This window comes from Anser anser, assembly GCF_964211835.1.
Source record: "Anser anser genome assembly, chromosome: 1".
Taxonomy (NCBI): domain Eukaryota; kingdom Metazoa; phylum Chordata; class Aves; order Anseriformes; family Anatidae; genus Anser; species Anser anser.
Genome location: NC_139720.1, coordinates 195555094 through 195581298, shown reverse-complemented (window position 1 = coordinate 195581298; position 26205 = coordinate 195555094). Strand labels below are relative to the sequence as shown.

Here is a 26205-nt window from a genome sequence, read left to right as displayed (position 1 = left end):
CCAGTAAACTTAGTAATAAGCATCACTATTACAACTTCAAAAGCGATTAGGCTAATAGTGAGTGAAGATTTAAAAAAAATAAAAAAAATAAAAAAAAATGCAGTTTTTACAAGATTAGAAAGTTGATGTACCATAATCAGCACCCTGCATTTAACAAAGGGGAGATGCATTAGAAAATCTAACATAGGCTGAAACACAGCAACCAAGTACCAACATAAGAGTACCTTCGTCTGGTGGTGCTAGGTTTATGTAGAAAGCATGAGACTCAAAAAAGAGTCATAGCTTCTAATTCATAAGTGAAAACATTCATTATTACAAAAGGATCAGATATATATAACTACTAATTGTTTTGTCTCTTTTTCCCCAGTTACTGAGTGACATTGATTAATTGCATGTTATGTAAAAATGTAATTTTGTCTTATAGATATAAAATTGGTTGCCCTTTAAATTTAATTTTTTGTTCTTATATTATGAAAAAGGATATTTTATCTAAACTGCTCATTACTCAGAATAACTAACCTGATCTTCTTATTCTTCTCCTCTTTATACTGAACGCCTCCAATCAACCCTGCATTCAATAATTTTTGTTTGCTCTCAGTACTTATTTTCTTAGAGTATCTCAGATAGCCGTACTGCCAACCTCTGCAAGTAAGATCAGGACCAGTACTGTGCAATGCACAGCAGCTTGTGATGTGGCCAGTAACAGGGAAAACTAACAAGGTTAACAACAATAACACTGGCTATCAGCAAGCCACATACCTTGAGAACACAACTTTAGAAGAAGGTTTAAAGATGCAATTCGATATTTCAAATTGCTAGCTACATTTTGAAATAGTCATATAACGATAGCATAAATACGCCACTATAAGCATGGGATGTAGGAAAAGAAGAAAAAAAAAAGAGTCAATAGCTTGTTTTTATAGCAAGAACATCAGATACAACCCAAATTCTCAGACCATAAAAAAGAAAGGTATTGCAGCATATTGGTTCTTCAGTCCACAAATTCCTGTTCCATCTCATCAAATATAGAAATGTAATATAAGACTGACAATGTGATAAGCAGAAGTTTGGCATGTGTAAATGAAGACGGTATTTAAGTATATGTTATTTACTTAAGTAAATACAAACATTAAATATGAAGATTTAGTAACAAGTAAATAGAATTCTAAGTTCTGTAAAAATACTGCAAGAAATTTCAGAAGTGTTCAGGCCACAATGCTGCCTGTTTAAAAAAGAGATTTTCTCTAGCCCTGCTGTAAGAGGTATTTTCAAACAATATGTATCAGAAAAGATAGCTTTACAAACCAAAAGCAACAGAGTACCCCAACTAACAAACAGTCATTCAAGCATATGGGGGAGCTTAATAATGCATCTTCATTAGCAGGACAGGTAGTTCAACTTGAAAAATCATCATTAAAGGAGTATATGTAAAAAAAAAAAAAATAGAAAAAAAGGTTCCTCCTTTCCATATGAAATCAGAAGTGTGTGCTGCATCAGAAAGGCTTTCCAGGAATGGTTTTGTTTTTCTTTTTTTTTTTTCTTTTGAGGCAGGGAGAAGGGAAATTTGTGACGAAAAACAGAATTCATTATGAGGGAATACCGTGAAGGTGCAGTAAAAATATGCAGAAATTCTGCTTAGTATTAGGAGAAAAAACAAGCTAGAACTATGGCACCACTGAGTGCAAGTGCGGCACGGCACCTGAAAAGGACTTTTGTTTCCTAGCATCAGTGCATACTCCAAAGCTTTATATGATCTGCTTGAAGTTTTATTCACTGTGCTCTTTTATCCCTGTTAATTGTACTGAAAGCAGTAAGAAATATTTCTTTTATTTGCTAATCCAGTTTCTTGAGTACTTTTTAAATACAAAAAACAATTTCCTCTAAATTACATTTAGGAAGTTAAGAAACTTTGTCTTAATATGTTTTTGTCTTATAATTGTTTAATCTTCTCTAAATGACATGAACAAGAGTTTTCAGGAAATACTCTCACAGAAGCTGCACATACCTATTATTTTTGAAAAGTAAGCACTAGTACTATTAAAGCTGTTCTGCAAATGGATGCCCACTTTATTATTCCTTGTTCTAGTTAGAGGGAGTCATCTCTCTGAATGGGGAAAACAGACTTTTGCTGAAAAAAAGAATAGCACGGCCATCCTGCAGACAAGATTCAAGTGTGATAGAACAGCAATGATTAGAAATTATGATGCACTGAAAACATTTGAGAGTAATCAGGCCAAAACCCGTCTGTTGGAGTATCTCCACGCCATCCAAAGCTCCAAACAAAATCACAGGTTTTCATCATGCATTTAGCAAGGATCATTAACCCTCAACAGTCCAGTTTTTACACAGGTGTTTCAGGTGTATTCTTACAAGAAAGTTTTAAATAGTTTTTAAATAATGTTTTATCTATATCCTAAGTCTTAGAGACTTACTACAGCTGTACTTAAGTTCTGCATTGGGTATGGCACAACAAAAAAACATTCAACCTTGTAAAATTAAAACATATTACAGGTAAGTTTTGACAACCAAATGTTTTTATTGCAGAAAAACAATCTGCTTTTATATTCTCATTTCCAAAACCTAAAATGTTGGTACACATGCAATTTTGAATGCTATTTTTCAAGGGTGGGGTTGTTTCATTTTTCTAAACATTGCATCTGAGGTATTGACTGTATTTCTTCTTTCACTTCTTGTTCCCAAGTCTTAACTACTGCCTAAATTTTAGACACATACTACACACATATATATACACAACCTGGCATTTACATAGCTGGTTCTCTTTCCAAGGAATCACTTAAATTTTTAAGGTATTTTTGAAAAGCAGCCAATCTTGAAAACATGGGGTGGGGGCGGAAGAAAAACTCACATTTCTCCCTATTAGAATTATTTCAGTTTTGTTCCACAGCTGATTCCTATCACCTAATCCTACTATCATATGGTTTAGTTGTCTCAGGATAAAAACTGTGCTGCCAATGACATCTGGACATGGTCCTGTGCAAGCTGCTGTAGATGTCCTTGCTTGAGCAGGGGGTTTAGTCCAGATGACCTCCAGAGGTCCCTTCCAACCCTTACCATTCTGAAATTCTGTGAATTTCTTCGGATAAAGATTCATTATGTTCCATCCAGTCTCTGCTCAATCGTAATTATACGTAATGGTATGTAATGGATTTTTGCATTTGAAGTATACCAAGCTCCTGATATTATAAAGGTTTTCACTAGAAGATAAGCCCTATTTATGCCATAAAACTGGCTAAATTAAGAAGCAGCTTTTCCTTTCACTGTAACATGCCCTCCATCTGAGAGATGCACAAGCAATGGACTGGAGAGTGTTATCATTGTCTGGAGCAAATGGGTAGTCTAGAAAAAAAAATTTCTTTAAAGCAGTGTCATGTTAGTCAGATGCACACTCTAAAGTGAAATACGTTGCCTGCCAAAACTGAAGACTATTGTTCTACAGATATCTTGCCCAAAAGACTTTACAGAAGCACTACACATGCTTCATTAGAAAAAAAATTATCAGATATCTTCTGAGTTTTTTGCTCTTTTTTGTGGAAAATACGTATTGAATGCTGTTTTATTCCTTACACTTTAAATATATTTGTTTAATAAATCCTACTAGAGTAAAGACCGCTGCATTGTCACAGAAAATTCAGTAATTCAAATGAAGATTCGCTATGCTGTAGTCATTCACATTTTCCTTACAATTTACCTCAAATGCATAACAGAAAAGCCTTTATTGTTTTTTCTACTTTTCTGAACTGTACTCCCTTTTAAATACACTATGACAGTATATTTTCTACCATGTTATTTTGCTTAAAGTACCGCCTTTTACCTTCCATTCAATTTTGTATTAGTTTTTGCATTTTAAACACAATTCATCATTATTAAGAATTGTCTCTAGCAATCACTCAGCACAGACTACTTTTTGTTTTCTGCATACTGATTAAGTGCTGTGGAATCCAATAATAGGTTTTAGGTTGAGAACGGTGATTTTTGTGTTTTGTTTCAGTTGGTTGGTTTGGTTTTGCTTTGTATTGTTTTTTTCCCCCCTTTAAAATGTATCTATTTTCAACTCCAAGTATAAAATGCATTAACGATTTTTATAAGATTCATACATTTACATTTAAGCCCCCACCATGAACAGAGTTCTAGATTTACCTGATTCTGTATCATGCCAGTATATTTCCTGATTAGAAAAAACAAACAATTAAGCCAGTTTTTAGCAACACAAAGGCAGGCTGTTTTTCATTTAACAGATTTGACTATTTCTTAGAGGACAACTGCAGGGAGCACTGAAAGAAGTGTGAGGAGAAAATGGAAAAAAATCTTTTAAAAAAAAGCAAAAAGGTAGGGAACACAAAGCACATTGTAAACTATTTAGAATCATCATAAAGAACACTTTCTACCTCCAAATTAAAGCATAAATGCCTTCTCTAACAATGGCAAAAAGTAAACACCTAATTAAGAGTATAAGAAGAAAGGATCCCTCCAAGCATTTGTGACTCGGTGACTTAAGAGCCAGATACCATTTCTGTACAATTCCCAAGGGATTTCTTTTTCATGAACTTTTCCAGTCCTAAACTTCCTGCATCCACAACATTTTAGACCAACCATTCTGCAAAGAATACTTTTTCTGCATTTATTTTCAATCTGTCTTACCTCGTTTAATTTGTTTACCTCCTAGTCTCTGTACCACTAAAAACCATTGCAAACAAGCTGCATCAAAAGAGTGGTAATGTTCTAGATAGATTTTGTCAAACAAAAACAGAGAATAAAAGCATAAATTATATCAATTATGACTAGTACTGACAATAGCAGAGATAACATCCTCATAACTAATGCACACTCACATCGGAATTTGTGTAGCACTTTCAGACAACAGAAATACAAACTATGCTTAGAGATAAACCAGAAACAGGTAGAAGTTTTTGTGTTTGTTTTTTTTAAATGCTGAAGCCTCCACAATTTTCTGTTTTCTTGATACCGAGCCAAAAGGACATATGATTTCCTCCCTGATAGAGCAATGGAGCCAAATTCAAAATGCTTTACAAGCAGATAGGTCAAACCTTTACTATGTTTAATTAGATAGAAGGAAGTGTAGAAACTTTGTATCCCTGATCTTACCTTACTTAATAATTAGTCAGTTTTATCTGTAAAACAGACTTGTATCTCAAAGAGAGGACAAGATGACTCTGGCTTTGAGAATGTTTAGCAAGATTAGGTGGGGAACTCACAGTATGCACATGTCCTTGGATGTGTAAATGACTTAGCTTAGTATGCATGCCTAGGTTGAAACTGTAAAATAAGAAAGATCAAGATGACCTGAGCATGCACAAGAATTGGGTTCAACCAGGAAACGCAGTGAGGAAGACTATCAATGACCACCAGCAGACCCCAAAAGACCACCAGCAGAAACAAATGTGTGTGTGTCAGGTACATTTGCATATGTTAATGAGTTCCGGGAAACAGTACGGATATGTTAACTATTCCTTGGAAATCTAATAAATACGTATATTTTGATCGCATGTAGCCTTTGTAGTTGGGCAACTCTGCATGCACACTAGGTGGAGTGATTCCCTGTGCACCTTGCACCGCAATAAAAGAATGCCTGCTCTCTAAAACTCCAAACTGAGTCTTAGAAACTTTCTTCAACCAGCTTTTACGGTAACACTCTCCTTCTATTCAATAAGTACTCATTTTTGTCATCTATGCTAAAACAGAAACACTGTGGCACAGCAGCCTTCTCTTACACAGCTTCGCTAGGGCACAAAGCGCATCTTTGTTTTTTTCAACAGACTGAAAGACATTTACACGTAGGCATTTGAACATAAGCATCATTTAATTCCATCTAAAATTAAATTCTGCTTTAATCCAAATGTCTCTTCTGCAAATTCACACTTTATTTTTTTTTTCCAAAGACTGAGAAAGTTGCCTTGTGCCCAAAGACAAAACAAGCACAACCTACATTTTGAATTCACTTCCTAAGAAGGTTCACTGCGTATGCATTCGCTGTAATTGTATAAATGCAACACGAGTATTGCCTATGTCTCTCTCGCTCGAGCTGACCATGCAAAAACAGTTGAAACACCTGTGCATTTTGCAATTTGTACTTGTAGTTACAGACTTCCCATTTCCAACAAACACACAGTCTCTACCCCAAGAGAGCTGTTTAATCCAATGCACCAAACGTCAGGCTTGTTCAGTGTTTAGAGTGTTTAACCATGGGCTGTCCTTCTGACTTAATTCCACGTTTCACAGTAGAAAAATAGCATTAGAATGTTACTTAATGTTACTAATACAGAAAATAATCTGGGAAGCACTTACGGATATCAGATACCGACATATTTAGAGGTATGAAGAGAAGAAATACTAATAAATCTACCTTTTACTACCAGTTGTCTTCCTGTCTAGTCTGGTGTTCTGTTCCACGAAGCCTTGTTACTGAGCTGTTTTGCTAACTTAGTGCAGCCTGAGAGGCAGCAGTGTGACAGCACTGAAAAGTTGCATCTTCCTCAATGCACTTTCAGGCATTAAGCCTGACACTAGCAGTGCTTAGCTCTCCTAACACAACTGCCGTAACACACCAGTTCATAGGCTATTGAAAATAATTCATTCTCCATTTAAGTGTTTGATATGGATATAGGTAGGAATTTAGATATTTTATCAAAAGCATAAAGTACGAGAAAGAAGTAGGAAAAAGTGCAACTGAGAAATAAAATATTTAAAATCAAAATCAATGTGGAAAAAATTAAATAAGTTCAGTGAGCCAATATCCCCAGACCACATTCTCCAGTATTTTTCTTGAAGTACCAGAAAAGCAAGATAACAGCTACCCATGCACTCAAAAGGAATACATATAAAAACCAACCTCTCTAACCCTATAAAACCTATTTAAAAATCCATATCTCAATTCAGGCAAAATAATTTCTTCTATGAAGAGACCCAAAACCCACAAGCAATTTAAGAACAATTCAGCTAATAAAATTTTACCATTTCTGCACTTTGTACACATGGAAGGCTAGCAGTTGAAAACAAATTAAATGCTAGACAGGCAAAATGAGGGCCAGTAGTGCATAAAAAAAAACTTCAATAGTGCTGAAAAACAGTTTCAGACAAAGTTACTATTATTTTTTCTTTCAATATCAAGACAACCCAAAGGTGCTTTAGCCTGCGCTGAATTTTAATCTGGGATACTTTTATACAATAGAAACTTACAATGTTATTATTTGCAGTTTCTCACTTTGATAGAAATGTCACTTTAACTACCAAGAACAAAAAAGAAAACAACAAGCCTCTTCCTCAAGATAAATCTTAGCTACACAATTACCCAAATGGGCTTATTCAAAATGCAGCTATGGACTTCTCCCTTGCTTCAGTATCATGTACAATTTTCTTGCTATTCTAGGTTCAGAAAGATGGATACATTCGTGCTTTTTGGCTTCTTTCAGCTGGAAATCTCCACTTTTAACTTCTAAAGGCACTCCAAGCAGCAGGTCTTAAAACTAAGCATGACTTTGGCCAAAAGGAACAAAGTAAAAAAAAACGGTCCTAACAGGCCATGTAGGTTTCGTGAAAGGTATCAGCCTATGCAGGTAAGGTTCTTAAACACCAAACATCAGCATTCGAAAACTGTGCATAAAACCAACAATTTGGGGTCATTTGGGGTAGAATTCTTGTCCAAATCAAACCAACTATAAAAACTAGGTTCATCTCTATTCTCACTTAAATTAAATGAAGCGGGATTTAAGCCACCACTTGAGAGTCCCTTTCCTCTGCAGTTTCCTGATCACTTTAAGGCAGAATAAAGCCAGCACTGTTGTCAAAAGAATTGATCCTGTCCTCTGTACAATCCCCAGCCACCCGTGCATGCCCCCTTACACTAGCATGAGTCTTTATTCGGTCACACAGTGAATCAAATTGGGAAATTGATCCATGTTCAATTAATCACAAAGGAAGAAAAAAATAAAAAACTAACTAGGCAGATTCATTCAGAATTGCCTTCACTGCTTCCTGAATTATCTCCCCAGTTCTTCCAACAGAAATGAAAATACAGCAAACCCATATTTTGGGACAAATGTTGGCCATGCTGCTTCAAGGAACCAGAGAGAAACCTGCCTGAAACAAAATGCTTCATGTTGGTTATTGGTAACTGAGGCAAACACATCAAACTTTGAGACTGTTGGGACATTATTTTGGAATACCACTTCTGTGGAAAGTGTTTCAGGGATCCCATTTGGAATACAGCTGGTTGAACTGACTGAGGCCATCAGTTGGGCGGTTAATGCTACAGAACGACCGATTCAAACAGTATGAAATAATACTTCACAAATCAGCCGCTTGTGTTACAGGATGGTTTCTGAACTTTCAGGTTGCTCCTATATGCATGACATTGATATGCAGGGCCATTCCGCTTGTGTCTCAAAACTCCAAAATCAGTTTGAGCTGTACGACTGGTAGGACAACCCTGACAACTATCCCGGGGATAGGACTCAGGACAGAGCAACTGTCGGCTTGGCTGGACTACTCGCACCCAAAACCCACCTAATGCAGGCCAGCAGTAGCCGTGAAACAAGCACAAGCAAGACATATTCATAATGACAACACAGCAAGCCTCTGAAACCTACCAGAAGACATTCACTCTCTGGAAAGCAAGCCCTGGCAATGAAGTCACCAGAGTAACTTCATGTAAACAGCAACATTTTCCCAGTGGTTTGTGGTGTCGGGAAATTCATGACAAGCCTAAGAAGCTGAGCAACTTTACAGCAGGTTGCAAAGAGGCTGATGCAGGTCAAGAGCTAACCGTGAACAGGATCCCTGACACCAGCCCTGCCGCATCTGGAGGGCACCATTTCCACTAGCAAACCATGGGAAGTCCATAACACTAGGACTGTCAGCAGGCCTGGTTCTCACCAAGTAAAGATCGTTTCCACAAGACAGCTGGGTTAACATAAAAATAAGCATTCTCAGGTGAAGAGACCTGAAAACCAAGTTTGTATGCACAGGAATTATCTAAGATGTTGATACTGGGCTTCAGAGAAAGCCAACACGGAAAGCACAAGGGTAAATGTTTTGCATCCAAGACACTTCAGAAAGGAAAGAGCCCTGTTTTTAAATCCCTTCAATCTTCAAATAAAGTTTAGATCAATCACAACACTAAGGTGGTCACTGGAGGCTTAGCCAAGCCCCCGTGGACTAGAAGTATTAACAGGTTTTTTCCCCGATGTTTAAAGGGAATACAGAAGGAGCAGGTGCTTTTTAAGTCTGCAGGCCAGACTTAAGTCTATAAGCACAGAAGAGTGCAAAACTGAAGATGGACAGGCACACAAAAGATACAAGAAAAATCAAATAGAATTGAATAGTTCAGTTGGAAGAGACCTACAAAGATCACCAAGTCCAAATCGTAATTATAGCATATTCTTGAATAGAAATAATAATTCCTTCAAGGTTTCAGGGCAGCAAGCTGATATTTCTAGTCTAGCAAAGTCTACAACATATCTATAATTCCTCAGCAAGACTCCTTCTGGACTACTTAAACATTTTTAAGATTCCAGTACAAAGATTGATTAGGACCTATGACAGGCCTAACCAGAAGGATGCAAACACATTCTTCATAAGTTTAATTTCTCGGTTCCCAAACCCTTGCATTTCTGAACTCAATGCTTCTGCACATATGGAGAAATCTCCACATAGCACAGCCCCCTATCACTTGGTAAAAGCAAAAGCTAGGAGATCACCTGCTCTCAGGATGACAAGGGCTAGAATAGCCTCATGCTAAATATATTTTCACTTTTTTTTTAATGACTCTCCCTTTAGAAAATTCAAGCAGTATTTACATTTTGTACTTTTGCAATGACCGCATGTTGTTAGTTTTAAAAATAATTTATATCAAAATTAAGATAAAAATCAGAGCATGGTTAAGGCTTAAGGCTGCTCAAAATTGTTATTCGTAACTCATTTTCCAAGGAACGTGTCTTTATAAACATTTCTGAAGACCACCTATAACCTCACTGTCTATTTCCAATTTTAAAACCTGAATGTATTTTTTCTGTCATTACACAACTCCAGTCTGCCTTTTTTTTTTTTTTTTTTTTGGTATAGGCACAAAAAATCATGCCTAAGAATTGGACTGCAGCAAAGCATACAGTTTACCTACATAGAGCCTTGGCAATATTAAATTCTTGTGAATTCAGGGACTGAGACTTAATACTTTAGTATGCCTGTCATGATGTAGAGGATAGAGGTCAACTTCCATTTCAGTCTGCCTTCTTAATGACAAGCGAAATACTAGTCAATAGAAGAGGTCTGAGATGAACTCTTCTTGGAAAAAAATTAGTGGCTATTTGAACTCTGCTGACAACATGGGAATGAATTTTTACTGTTGAACTGGGGTCAAATTAGGTAAATCTGTGATGTTCTTGTCCAAGTCTCTTCTCCATTAATGAGGACCATGGCCCATAAATGATGGTATGGACCCTTCCTTACAAGTCATGCCTTCTAATATTCTTAAGTATATTTCGTGTTCTCTGTGATTCATCTTCTACCTGAATTATACCATTGTGTTCACACAACAAAAAGAATAATATTTTCCCCTTACCTCTCCACCAGACTTTGCTGGGATCTGCTGCTGAGTCTCTCTTAATTTGCGTGCATTGTCAAGTTCCTCTTGAAGTTTTGAAGCTAACTCCTTCAAATAAAGTGGTATTACTGATTAGTTGAACCATTTTAAACTTTTAGAAACCTTTCTATAAGAAGTAACTATTCATTCAATTTCTTTGTATTTTGATACATTTCTTAAAACCCTAATAACAAAAAAAAGACTAAAGAAAACATCTCAATATAATTCACACAGTTCTTTACCAGAGATAAAACACAAATAATCATTCAGAACAGAGGTATCGGAAGTACAGAAACATATATTGTAATAAGAACACCAGAAAAAATATGTTTAAACATTACAGAGTTAATGATAAATGTTTTGTGTAGCTAAGCACAGATGCTACTTCTATACTTCTTTTACTATAAAGAAGCTAGATAAGGAAGCCTGAACACATCAAGTGTATAACACACACACGCACGCACGTGCACACACAGTGGGTCTAGAGAAACCTCTCAGAGATTTCTGCTAATGCAGTTCTACATTTCTCTACATCACATGTCCAGCTTGGCACTTAAAACCTGACACTTTGAGTGTTAAAATGGAGAGGAGATGGAAAATGAGAACAATACACAGTTTTGAGAAAACTGCTTTTGACACTCCTGCTCTCTTGCCCATCTCTTCATGAAGGAAAAGGCAATTTAGATGCTCTTCGTTTACTAAAAAGTATCAGGTGACAACCTATTCATCTATAAGAAATACAATCATTTATACTATGACCATTTTGCCAGTTTCAATGACTGGACTGCAGCAATCATGCCAACACTTTGCTCACCCAAAATTAAGTAATTTGATCAGTGTCATGCAGCGAGCCAGCAACAAAAACAAACTTAGATTTCATTTGTCCCACATGGTCAACCTTGAGCTCCAGCCACTAGGATGTCCTGTTACATAACCATCTGTTCTGATGTGTGGGGTGAACTTGTTCAAACAAGCTGCATTTTCGATCTGAACAAACAAAATCCATAGAAAATATTCAAAGAGCAACAAGGCAAAGATTAGTAATTTTATGATTTATATTGTTGGGGTCATGCTCATTTTTTCATTTCCTAAACTAATTCAGAGTGTACATGTAGCAAAAACGTAAATATAAAATTAACAACAAAATTATAATGTGTCTTCTGCTACATGATTTTGGTCAAAACAAAACAATAGAATAATTAAAGAATTACTCTCTTCACACACCACCTGCATGCTTATTCAAAACATTCCTATTCTATTACTGTCCAGCTAAAAAGAAAGAAGATATACTTGTGCTCAAAAATTCATTTGGACAATGCTACTGAAGCACAGCAGAAGATGAAAAAAGTCTAAATTTCTGCTGGTCTTCATGATAGTCTTTGGAAAACTTCACACACACACACACCCCCCACACACACTTTACAGGAATTAGTGTATAGATAGCTTCAACCATCCTCCCTATGGGAACACAGGGCTATAAAATAACATCTTTGAGTTGCTGATACTAGTCCATCACAATCCTGTGACATAATTACATTCATTCATAAACACACTTTTTCCTCACCAGTGTATTTCTATCCCTACATATTAACTAGAAAAAATACATATTAAAACATGGAGGCAAATATTTAAATAGTTTAAATTCATTATGTCTTAGTAGAAAATACTCGGCTGTAAGTTACTTCTAATTCACTTTTGAGATTGATAAGATTTTAAATGGACAGGATTTCTATAAAAAGTGTACTTGTTCAAATTTTATAAAGCTACATACATGCATTTGTGTCTAAAGGCTGTGAAAAAAATCCATAAAATGTTTAAAAATATTTATCAAACACTTTTTCCTATCAAATTTAAATTGTGATAAGAGCTTTGAGAAAGACTAACACTATAGCCTAATCCAGCAATAAATCGTATAAAAAACATCCTAAAAATTCCTACAAAGAATCAGTGACCCTCATAAGATATTAGCCTGGTACTTGAATTCACAGCATGCCTTGCTCGTTACTTCTTAATGATGCAGATTTTGGTGCACAGGCTGTTACAAGAGGCAAACAGGTGCACTAATAATGAATCTTAAAAGAAAAAAAAGAAACACAAAGGTCCATAGTGATAAGATTTACTTCTAAAAATACTATCTCATGAGAATCTTCATAAAAAGTCATTGATACTTTAGAGCAGCTACTCAAAGCATTTGTAAAACATACATTAAAAACTAAAAGTATGACCGTGTTATAACTGAAATTTCCAGGCAGTATTACTGAATCTGAATAACTCAGTATAGCCATCCCTAATGTAATAAAAATGTACTTCCAGAGTTCAGTGTTCAAAAAGAGTAAATTTGTGATCCATCAGGCTGCTGTCTGAAACGAGCCTCCCAAAGCAACATTAAATGTGCAGCGGTGGATCTCAGCTCCCAGCCTCATGCAGAGCAGGCAGGGTAGACATTTTGCAGCGCTGTCCACAAAACATTACACAGTTGTTCTCATTGCAGAGCTGGATGCAACAGTCTATGTGACTCTTTTCAGTTTCCAAATCCTAACCTAACATTGTTATGTTGTTATGCTTATACAGCAGAGCTAGGGATCACAAGCATCTTCTTGTGACAAAATTCATGAAATAACAAAAAGCTCAAGATACTTTGTCTCGTAAACACTGACTGGGAGCTTTGCAGTTTTCACCTGCTCCATGCTTAATAAAAAGACATTAAATCTTACAAAAAAAAAAAAAAAGGAATATTTGGGATATGCTGCCTTGTATACAAACCTGGCAACCTGATCCCTCTACTCTAGTCTATGAAGCATGGCATTTGAATCAGAAGTTACATTAAAAGTAGTATCTTAAATCTTATCTGATCAAATTTCACAGAACTTCTCAATTGCCAGAATAAATACTTTTGTTGCTGTTGTTGAAGACTAAAGTACTGTTAGCTTCTAAGAAGCACTCCGGTAAAACATGACAATTTTTCAAAAACATTACCATGTTTCCCATGAGCTCAGCTTTCACAATCCTGGCTCCCAGTCTGTTCATCTCCTCTTCACTAAGCACCCGAGGTGGATCGTCCTGTGCCGTATGCCTGTAAAACACAGCAGCTCTAAACCCATCCCAAAACAATGCAGTATTCACCTGTGTAATTATTACATACCTACTCTATTGGCATATAAGCTCCAACTGTCAAAGTAACCGATAACAATGTACCACAGAAATATATTTGCAGTCAGTAGCAGTCATTGCTTACAACAATTCTCTTTTACAAAGAACACCACCAAGGCGTCTGAAACCAAAAAGCTTAAACAAAACTTTCTCAAGGTATGTTTCATTTTATTTTTGAGGTCATTAAAATGAAACGCACTGTCTAATGAACACTTTCTCAGCATGAAACGATAGTCAAGAGCCAGTTGCAATTATAAGCAGAAAAAAAAAGAAAGGAAAAGAGTAGAAAAAGTAACTTAAACCCATCCTGTATCCATCCTTTCTGGCTTTGGCAATGCTCTTTTACATGTCAGCTCCAGCAAAAATCACCCGTTTCCTAGTTCTTCTGTATGCCAAGTGGTCTGCCATCTCAAAGACTACTTCTATGCCCAAATTTATCTACTTACTGCACAATCTTTGTTTATAACAATGTTCTGGCTGATATGGCAGAATTTCCATGGAAAATTAACTGGTACCATTTTTAAAACATGAAATCTCCCAGGCAAACTACTGCTAATAGCTTCTTATAATAAATAACACCTCTAAGAACTACTGTAAAAAGGTAAACAAGTTTTGCTCATTTTCTCTAACCTTAGAATAGACTAAAAACAACCAACTCTGAAAATAAAATAGTTAACGAAAGAGATATAAGAATATAGTTACGATACTGGTCCTTGCTATTAAAATGAAGAGAAACAATTCACTCACTACTCAGTATGATTAAATCCTATAGGATTTGAAGAATGGGAGAGTTTTGAAGACAGTGTGATTTTTAACTGCCACATCTCTCATGGAGAAAGACTGCCAAAGTTACTTTTGTCTGTTTTGAAGATGTTCAAACCCAGAAGTCAACAAAAATCTTTACATTAACTTCACCAGAAGGAGAATCTTCATAGATGAAGTTCTCAATTCTCCTTAACCTGTATTTTCAAAACAAGGCAGAGTACCTCAGCAAAGGGAGCAAGAGATGGTTATTACTTTCTGTATGTTTTGTTTTAAAGCAGTGTTAGTGCTTGAATCATCTATTGCCTAAAATTTTGAGACTAATGACGTGTTTTTTATCCTGTCTCAGATTAAACTCCGAAGCAGTCACGTTATTAAATGTGCTTTTCAGCAAACACTAGCTGCATGGACTTTTCCTGTGGGGAGATCCCTTGGACATCCAATCAGCACTTTTAATTAACCTGTGTCATAACTGTCCAAAACACTTTGATTTATAGGTTGAAGAAACTCCCCGTGTTTTAGAAGCAATAAAACCTAAAAGGTACATCGTCAGTGTGAGAGATGAGGAATTGAACCAGCAACACCTATTAATTCAAGTCTTTGTGTCAGTGAAAGTTTACTTTTTGAGACTGACTGAACAACCCTGGAAGCGTACATGTACTACAACCCTTAAAACCTTAGGAAGAAGAAGAAAGCAGCAGCTCAAATTGTTCCCAAAACTAACTGCCACGAATATCCAACCCTGAAAAGTTGCAAGAGACAGAACAAACCACAGTTCTCACTGAAGGGAGCAGGGAGACAGGTCAGATGCTGTCTCAAACACAGCAAGACGAGGCACACAGGGAGCTGAGAGTCAGCTTAAAGTAGCTTGAAAATAAGGCAATAAAAAAAGTAAAAAGACTCCATGGTTTTCCAGACCTAAGTAATTTTCACTTTACTAATAAATCAGCTCGGTAATCAAATTGGTTAAGAAATAGAATTACGATATAAAAGAAGATGCACAATTGGGTTTAACAGTACTAAAACAGAAAACATGCAAAAGAAAGTATCAGCTAAATAGCTTCTGTGCTTAATTCTCTTCTGTGAAGGAAAGAAGAAAATTACCTCAAGTTACCTTTTCTATCATAACAATTTAATTCAATGTACTTGAACAAGCAAACCACTTCCGTACACAATCTAGTTACCCCAAATTTTCCATTCTGCCCAGCTACAATTAGCATTGCACTTGCTACACGTGGTAACCAAAAGGTAGAAGGTGCAGCTTTTGTACTTCTCATACAAAGAAGTGAGTCACCATTACTTAAACGAAACACTAAAAATATGATTGTAAAGCGGTAGTTGCTTGCTTTAAGACAACAACAATGAAGTGACTGCGGTGCCCAGTGCCAGGATGAGAGGCAATGGGCACAAACTGGAACACGGGAGCTTTGGGGATTCTGTGACATATCACTAACCACTGCTTGTTCATTACGTGCTGTACTGGGTCTGCCAAGGATGGAGTTTACGCTCGTCACAGCAGCTCGTGCAGTGCAGTGTTTTACACCAGTGACTAAAACAGGGTTGGTAACACACCAGCGTCTTGGCCGCTGCTGAGCAGTGCTTGTACAGCACCAGTGCTTTCTCTGTGTCTCGCTCTGCACCCTCAGCGAGTAGGCTGGGGTGGGCAAGCGGCTGGGAGGGGACGCTGCACGTACAAAGCCCAGTCCCCCAGGAACCAAAAATCCATGGAGCAAACCAGAACAGATGCAGGGTCTTCATAGGGTCTCTCTCAGTATCTGCACTCTGGACGATCACCAAAACTCCCTTGTTAATCGCTCACCATAGTCAAACGAAGGTACACCGGGTGTCAAAACTTGTATTTGACACCAGCCGTATGGCAGAGGTGTTAGGATCTTTTTTTCTCCCTTTCATTTCTTCAATGACAAAAGGAGCTAAGGAGGTCTACGCAGACTTTCTAAAGGATTATATGACATTTACACAGAGCATTTGCTGCTAATCGGTGAAACATTAACAAGATACAAGTTTCATATCTATATAAAAAGGGCAAGATTTTTAAGACAAAGGGAAAAACCTAACCACACATAATCGTGCCTTTTTTTTTTTTAATCTGTGCACAAAAACAGCTATGGATCACTCCTCCTTAACACGTTTTTATTTTCCCCAGGCATGCAGCTCTGAGTATATTTTCATTTTCATGCAGTCTGTGCCTGAACTGCAGTGCAGATGCACTTTGTGCTCTTCCAGCTCCCGATAGCACCATCCCTCCTTACACAAACACCGAGGTTTCCTTATGGAAGGCAAAGCAGACAGAAGCCAAGTGTGGACCGTGCAGATCTGGCACCTGAATGAAGTCATGAACAAAGCACGACTCAGGAACTAAGCAAGTCTCACGGGTTCCAGCTGAGATAGGCCATACATCATTCTAACCAGACGTTTACAAACTGCACGTAAGTGGTAAGCCCCAGGCACTACAGGGCAATAAATACTTGGGCAAAATCTGGAAAAACAAAAAGGATGGCTGGATTCGACCATCTAAATGTCACATACACTGCAGGTTTAATGCTACCAGGTACTATTCTCAGAATAACTAAAGTAAAGATATATATATATATATATATATATAATGTATGCAAACTGCTCATGGCAGAATTGGGAACTACTTCTCCCACAAAGCATGCTCAAACTCATGTTTAAAAAATAAAAATTTAGTATACATCATGCAATCTCTCCTTCTGCTATGAAAGAAAGTGTAAATTTCATTAGCTCCCTTCAAAGCAGAAAATGTAGTAAGTAAAATCAGGAAGAACTACCCAGCCTGTGCAATACAAAGAACTGTGTAGACACAGCCGCCTGTTTCTGGTTGACCATGTGGTATGATTTAATGTACAATTTTCCTTTGCAAAGACACAGCAGGGTATTTGCAAGTACTGTGTGTAGAAACAGTTGCAGGTAAAATAAATAATTTTAAGGTATTGCGTTGTTATTAGAATCCAACAATTAAACATTAAAAATAAATTCATGATGTCACTATAATTTTTTACACAAATAAGTGACAGCAGCTTATGAGAAGCAAGGAATTAATACTTGATTGCATTTCATCAACTGCTATTTCTGACTAAATCATATCAACCACCTTACATACTCAGGCCAAGAATAATTAATTGTCCAACCTTCCCAAGCAGTTAAAGTCTATGTGCCAGCATAACACCACCCTGACTCAAACGCTTTTGCACATGCTTACCTACTATCAGAAAGATCTGAAGGAAACCATTTACAGTAATTACCAGACTACTCATATCACAGGAAGAATCAGCAAGCTGGTAATAATGGAGAACAGGTGGCTTTGAGTAGAGTAACAGCTCAGTTGTCTGCAACTGATGTTTCTGACCACCTCTCCTTACTACTCTCCATTGTCTTCCAGTAAAGCAGGTCAGGCAGACTGAAATTCCCAATACATATTACCTTGAATTTTCCTCCCCATTCCGGTTCATTTTTTTTCTCATTTACAGAAAATACACTTTTGTAATCGGTACCTTCTACTATTTTTCATACACTATTACCTTAGCTTATAAGCCTATCTCACAGGTGACAAATCTATCCCTTGCTGTAATGACTATGCTGCTAGTCAGCATTTCCTAACATTTAATCTTTGTCTTTCCTAAATCAAACAACAGATGAAACATGTTTTGTTTTTGTTTTGTTTGTTTGTTTGCTTGGGGCAGGGGGGGTGCTAAGAAGCCAATTTCATTGCAGTGTGCACTAACTTTATAAAGAAGCTGCAAAATAATCCATCACTGGCAGTTCTCAAACATGCTGAGGAGACAGAAGAAGTAAGGGTGTTCATTACTTCTAAACAGGTACATTTTGGCTGCAAAAAGATGGGAAGCTAGCGTCCTCCTAACCAAAGAGATCTGACCATGTAACTAATACTACACAAAGACAACACAGCTTTAGGTGTAGTAAAATACCTGGAACATGATGTTTTAGTATCAGATGATGTTCGTTTCTTCTCAGAGGTATCACCTTGGAACTCCTTTTGTGATTTCTCTTTTTCATTACTTGGAGTTCTTTCACCATCAATTTTTGCCACAGCATCTGATGACTTTTGATCAGATACTAATTGTTCATTGCTATCTTGTGGGTGTGTTTGTGTCCACAATGCAGTATCCTCACTAGGTTTTTGAAAACGACTATTCAAAGAGCTATGAGCAGGCAGTTTTGAAGAGGACTGCTGTGGCTTGTAGTCCTTAGGTGCACTGTAAGATGATAAATCATCTTCAGAGGGTTTCAGAAATTTGTGTTTTATGTCACTTAGAGAGAGACTCTTCCCTTGACTTTGTTTTTCATCCATGTGTTTTTCAGCTTTGGAGCTGTAACCTCCCAGTTCTGAGTCTCTGCTACTGTGTCCACGTTTTTGGTCTTCTCTTGATCCATCTCTTTTGTAACCTCTGTCTTCTTGCATCCATCCCTTGTCATACCTCTCTCTCTTATGTCTCCCAAACATGTTCCTATCATCTTCGTGTTGTGTAGTGTTTTTCATATGCTGTTCTTTCTTCTCACTTTCTGAATAATCAGTTTTCTTCCATCTATCACCTCTATAATAATTTTCCTTTTTTGATGCAACTTTTTCAGCTGCTTCTAACCGTGACTGAAATGCTTCCATTGACTGCAAGAAAGAATAAAAACGTCATACTGCTTTTAAGATCATAGGGTATTGTAAAACTCTCTAAGAAGTATTACAAGAAAGGCACCATTCTGTGAAAATGAGTCACTGTGCAGAGCTATGAGCCATGGAGTGGAAAGGAAGACTAATACAAAAAAGAGAATTTATAGTCTAGCGTCTGAGGTGCTCTGTTGGGATGGCATTTTGATCCCTTCTCTTAGACTATTTCTAACTTCCATTTGGTGACTCTATAGTAAAGTGCTGAAGCACTCCTGGAAACAGAAGCCAAAGCCTCAGAACTGTCTCCTCCTGGTAACTTGGAGATTAGGCTTCCTCTTTCTCGCTCATGAACTTTACACTTAGGCTCACCAGATGCTCTCTTTCTATACAACCAATGATGTTCCCACTAAACCATTTTATGATCCAGTTAAATTCTTAAAAACACGGGAGAGCAGGTTCAAAATATTTAGCTTGAAGCAGGCTTTGAATCTCTGTCTCTAGCTTTCTGGACAAATACTCTATCCATTAGGCAATTATACAAAATGCAGAGTGTTCCTCTCCCCTCTTCTGAGCTGAATTAAATGCCATCAATTACACGATTTTGCTCAAAACGTTACATACTGAGGTACATCAGGGAAGGATCTCTTTCAATCACTACCCTGGTACCGCAGCAGCTAGAGTGTTCAGGTTGTTTGTACCTTAGTTTCTTGAAAAAGACTCTTAAAAATAATATTCTTTAAAATCACTCACACCCACAAATTTCCACCAGTGCTGACCCTGTTTGTTTTATCATTCAGGAGTGACAAATATGAAGTCATACTGTCTTATCCAAGATTTCCACAAACAAGCCAACCTAACCAAAAAAAGAAAAAGAAAAAGAAAAACCACCACCACAGAAAACTCAAATATAGCACTATGGCTAACACATACTGAGCTCCCCACACCTTTGACCAATGCTTTTAAGGTCCGTATTACAATATGCAAGGGGGACAGGCCTTAAAGAGTTAATAATGTCATGGCAGACAACACAATAGTCATCTAAATTCATTTTTAAACACTTCAGATGCAAGAACCTTTCTCAATACATCTGGACTGAGTAGATCACAAGTGGCCAGAAGATTTATATCTGGTAAAATTTGACACCTCTCTCTAAATTATATTGACATTACTATTATCCACAAACTATATGTGCAGGAGAAAAACTTATTTCCTAGCAAACATCATAATTTTGAAAGCACTCTGGTACTTTATAACTCGGATCATTTGATCTTCCCAATGTAGAAGATAAGTATTTTAATATATCCTACAGAAAATCTTGATATTTAACAAAAGAGATACAAAATTAAGTTGGGTACCATTACACTGTTCATCACTTCAGAGAAGCTCAAAAGACTGCTTTCTCCTGCTTCTTTCCTGTGTCTGACACTGCACATTAAGTACACGTGCCTTCGTAGGAAAGTAACCTTTTCAAAGCATCTACTAATATGAAAAAAAAATAATAAGAATCTTACCCCATATCTCTCAGCTACAATTTCCTCAACATTGCGTTTCTCTCTCTCAGCCTGCTCCTTCATCCTTTGATATGATTTTCGTAACCAACTTAATCCAGCATCTTCTACCACCGTAACTAAAATATAAAACAATGAGAGATCATGGTTTTGTATTTCAGTAGTCACTCCTATTTAACAGTTACTCTGTATGTGACATTAAACCTTCACCAGAAGTTAATGTAAAAACTGAAAGGATGCACAAGAAATACAGAAGGAATATAATAATGCAATTACATGTTTTTATAAGTCCATGCTGGATGTACCTCAGTCATACCTCTGATTTAATTTAAGCTTCTACATTTTGTCATAGAACACAACATACAAGACAGGAGCAGCACAAGAGAATCTGTGGCATTATTATTTATTTATTTTTACTGAAGTTAAAGGAACTTCTCATGGTGTTCACCTTCTGTGCCCATTCTTTGGCACACTCCTCTGTACAAACAAGTGCATTTTCCTTCTCATAAAATTAACAAGTAACCCATTGTTTTTCATTTGAGAAGATAGCACAGGTCTTAACACTCAGGACACATACTCACCGATGCTTTTATAGATCGCTGATCTCTGCTACTCCTAAAAGTGGGCATGAGCCTAATGGTTTGCAGGACAGACTGCCCACAGGGAAAGGCTCCCAAAGAGAAATGTCAGGGACCCTATTGTTCCCTGTTGACAGAATACAAGGACTCTTCTTATCACAAAATAAATGTTTCATGACGTTATGAAAAACATTTTTCTGGATGGTCTTACTGGAAATAGACAGGATAACCCCAGAGTAAGGAAAAAAGGTTACAGAAATAATATTTTTCACAAATTGCATCTGTAATGTACTTCATTTTAATGTGACTCAGACTTCTGTAGTTGAGTATCTTAAAACTATAATTTGTATAATGGAATGAAAGGAACCAAATGAGATGACAAAAATGTATCCTGTCTTGGTTAAATGATGCTTCTTTCTTTTAATTAGTTCAAAATTGAGAATTTCTATGAAGATTTTGAAGGTTAAATGACTCAAGATTAAAAACCAGTGAAGAGAAGCTCCGCAAAACAACGTAATATGATATTAACCCAATATTCATTACTGAATTTTCATTTATATTCTACTTTATTCATAATCCTATTACATCAACATTAGCAGTAACTTGGCAAGTAACCCAGAGACCACAGAGCTTATACAGAAATTTAAGATCATTAATGAAGTTGCTATTTACCTTTTTTAACTGAAGCTGATTCACCCTCCGTCGGTGGCAGACCTGTACCACCATCTTTCCAGTAGGGGTTGAGTTCTCTCTCAGAAAGCATAGCCTAAAACAGAAAGAATATGAATGTGTGTACAGCATATGGTGATTTGTATTTTCGAGAATATCTGATAAATTTTGTGACACTTCTGTGGGAATAGAACAGCTTACTCATAACTTGTGCTGGCTAAAGAAAGGCAGAAATAAACATAGCTCTCCACCCTAAGTAAAAGCTCTCAAAAGACAAGCTTACTTGGCACCTATGTTACACAAAGGTTTCCTGTTCAGCTTCTTTGCCTATGTAGCAGTAATGTGCACTTGTGTCTGAAGAAGGGATATAGGGGCTCTTAGTTTTACCTCAAGATCTTGTTTTTCTTTCTCCAACTAGATTGTTTATTGTGATTCTGTCAGCTGACTGCTACGGAAACAGGCAAGAAAGTCCACTAGAGGAAAGCCTGAATAGGCAACTCCTGCACCAATAAAATACTAAGTTTGTCTATGTTATATTTTCAACTCATCACCACCACCAGCATGTTATATACACCTGTTGTACATATTGCTTTGGGGATCAAATAAAGGACATGCATTTTTTGTGGTGTAGAAAAGACAAAAGTATAAACCTGCATGGAAAGCAAGTAGTTTGGTGGGAGAGGATACAAAAATCATATTCTTCCAGGATCAAAAGTACATATAAATTGTCATTAACCACACAGTACATGCTGACATTCTGGTAATGGTCCTTCAACAGGTCAGAAAAAATGTTCAGCAAAATATTACCTCAAAAAATAAAAAGATTAATCCCTGTTCAAAATACAATAACTAAAGTGCCGCATGGCACACAAGAACAGTACTCCAGGTCAGTCTAGTTCTTAACAACGCGACTGGAAAACCTAACAGTACCAAAAAGCTGTGATCAGCCACTATCTTTTCAGAACAGACCACACTGCATTTACAGAGCTGAATGAACAAATGAAGCAGCTAACAACCGTATGTAAATAGAACTAATTTAATAACTGCAATGCCTTCCCCAACTGTGCATCAACACACAGGAGGTTCAGAGTCCAACTACTGCATGAAAGGAACAGCAAATGTTCTGATTTCTTCATGAAAAAACAGCCTCAGCACCTTATGCTTTAACACAGAAACTTAGGTGAGCTTTTAATCACACAAAACAACAGTGCACCTCACACACACAACATGGGGAAGGAGAACAGACCAACAGTCTGTAACTAAACAAAACATCTCAGAAGCAATTCAAACGTTACAGAACTTAGTACTTATTAAGCTGGCTTTCTTCTTACCCGTAAGACAACTAAGGACTTCTCTCCACAAGATAAGCCTGCTGTATGAATCCTTCCCATCCCAAACAGAACAAATATCTGATCAATTTAATAGAATCACTATCATACAGAATATCAGACATAAATTTAAATAATTTAATAACATAGAAACCTATGTATTTGAACCAATTTATTATACAAAATGTAGTAAAAATGTAGAAAATATTGGTATATTAATTCCTCCTACCTGCTCAATTTCTTGAGCTTTCTGTCGTTTCAGTACTTTTTCTTTCTCTCTTTCACTTTTGCAAGATGCTAGTGGCACAGTTTTCAAAGACACAAAGTCTAAATTCATCCATTCTTCTCTCTTAAAAAAAAAGGTAGTAAGTAGTAGTAAAGTAAAAGTAGTCCAACCTAATACACAAAGAATCAGTGTTCCTACTTCCAAAAAAAATCCAACCTGTGCAACTAATGTCAAAAGCTACTGACAGTAAACAACATAGGTTTTACTAATATATATGAAATATTTTGATGAAAAGCAAATGTGATTTTAACACCTTCAGTCTTTTAATATTCATGCATTCAAGCATGATTTCATATCTTTCTGTAATTTGAAATAACTCTTCCCAATGTATTTATGACACTAGTAATATGCAAACCATATAGACAGCTTATTTTTTGCTTAAATGAACTCTGTACATCTAGACCAGTTCCTTTTCCATCATTACCGAATTTCACTTTGCTGCTTTTGTCTTCATGAACTCCTGCGTCTCTTCAAGCATATACAAAGCCTGCCATCAGTCACTGAGCACAGTTCATACCTGGGACATCTAGGCACCTAACAGCACCCTCAAATTAAACAGCTGTTCATCTAAATTCTGTGGACTGTACCCACAATAGCAGGTAGATGCATTTACTAAACCTAAGCCAGATTGAGGGCGTTTTAAAAATAAGGACTACTGTCTATAGAACAGCAGCATGTAAACAACCTATTCAAATTTCAAACACTTCTTTATACACACAAAACCTCAAGCCTCAGAAGAAAGCAGTGACATACACATTATTAACAACCACTATGCAAAAGCAAGTGTTTAGAACTCTTCTATGTATATCATAGCAATTAAAATGAGAAGCCTACACCTATTTTGAAACACGTCCTTGCAGATGTATCTTCACGTCTCTTCATTAAAGTTCAAGTCTGAGTTGTCAATCTGAACAGATGCTGAATGGTACTATTTCTCCACTGCTCAGAAATTATATTAGACCACAGAACAGCGAGTTTTGGAGGTGAAGCTTAACACTCCACTTCTCAGATCTCCTCTAAGAAAGAGAAAGAACTGAAAAATATCTTCAAGTGATTCAATAGTTTCTACACTCACATTACTAAGCAATGTGGATCAACAGACACAGACCTGCAAGGGACATCTGAAGGTCATGAGGTCCCACCCCTGTTCAAGCAGGGACACCCAGAGCAGGCTGCCCAGGACCACGTCCAGGCGGCTTTTGGAGATCCCCAAGGAGGAGACCCCACAGCCTCTCTGGGCAGCCTGTGCCAGGGCTCCGTCACCCGCCCAGCACAGAAGTGCTGCCTGGTGCTCAGAGGGAGCCTCCTGGGTGCCCGGCTGTGCCCGTGGCCTCCTGTCCTGGCACTGGGCACCACTGAGCAGAGCCTGGCTCCAAATTCTTCTATATATATGAAATGGGTTTACTTGCTCCAAAACTGTTCCATGAAGTGATCCAAAACACAGAAGGTAGGAATGACATGGAAATTCACTCTTCACTCAAAAGTAGACATGCCCAGAATGCACAGGACAAGTCACTTTATATAAGAAATGCTTGGCAAAAATAGTGGCTTTACAGTATAAATTATCATGACACACATAAGGATTTACATTTTGTTATTATATCATTTTAAAAAAATGATTCAGAGATCCTTTTTATTTTTCTTAACAATATACACAACTGCAGAACGAGAAACAAGAATAGAACTAGACACTAAACACAAAATCATTATTTTCACACAAATGAAAACATCACGACACTACATTTATGCAGCTAAGATTACAACAGTACAACTTTGTTAACGAGAATAAATGGTGCCTGCTGGGCACAGAATTCACCTAGGGAAATCAATAGGCCTTGATTCCATTATTATTGTTGGTGAAAAGTTCTGCACCTCCCTTCCTTATACCTGTATCACTAATTACTGCAGAAGCAAGAATTCATTCAACTGTAGAACACAGACCTAAATTATGCAGAAAAAGCTGCATCTCTAGTCAATACCTTTAAGTTGCCATTTTTGAGAAAATTAGGCCACGTTCCTAGAGCTTGAAAACAGGATGAAAGGAACTAATACTAGACAACTGCAAGTGCTGTACCTTGTTAAATACTATGTAACTATTAGATAAAGAAGTCTTCCATTGAATGAAATGTAACATTTACCCAGATAAACATAGACATTTGTCTATCAAACAGTTTTTGTTCAATACATTGCAAAAGAACTGTCAAGAAACCTAAGCCTGTTTCACATTTGGTCATGCTGAATCTATTTCTGGAATAGTTATCACACTGCTCACCTGCAAGGAGGGTCCTTTCACAGCATCTGATTCCTTGTTGACCTTCCAAGCCTTTTCTGTGTTATCTGACTGTGACGCATTTGACTCAACCCATTCAACTGAAGAATCCTAAATACAGAATTTAATATGAAGAAGAAGATCTTAAGATACATTGATAAAATTTATAATACTTATCAAGTACATAACTAGCCAAACTTGATGCTGATTGCTAAGCACTACTAATGTAATACTGTTTATTATTTTTAAATATTGGTAATAAAAATGTAATTTTGATAGTCCCACAAGGAAATTGTTCCTTTAAGATCAAAACATACTGCGACACTTCATGAGCACATCACAGTACGTAATACCAGTTCAGACCAGCAGTTGACTAG

General features: G+C 36.9%; 1 protein-coding gene across 1 annotated transcript in view; it reads right to left on the bottom strand.

The window, feature by feature from the left end:
• The window catches only part of CWF19L2 (CWF19 like cell cycle control factor 2), a 69733-nt gene that overhangs the window by 31252 nt on the left and 12276 nt on the right, over positions 1-26205 (bottom strand). Inside the window, exons 4-10 of the mRNA XM_083849938.1 lie at positions 25832-25939; positions 23503-23622; positions 21949-22042; positions 20702-20817; positions 18496-19193; positions 13592-13688; positions 10595-10684 (exon numbers count right to left, since the gene is read on the bottom strand). Of these exons, the coding sequence (XP_083706064.1) occupies positions 10595-10684; positions 13592-13688; positions 18496-19193; positions 20702-20817; positions 21949-22042; positions 23503-23622; positions 25832-25939 (1323 nt within the window). The remainder of the gene's footprint in view (positions 1-10594; positions 10685-13591; positions 13689-18495; positions 19194-20701; positions 20818-21948; positions 22043-23502; positions 23623-25831; positions 25940-26205) is intronic.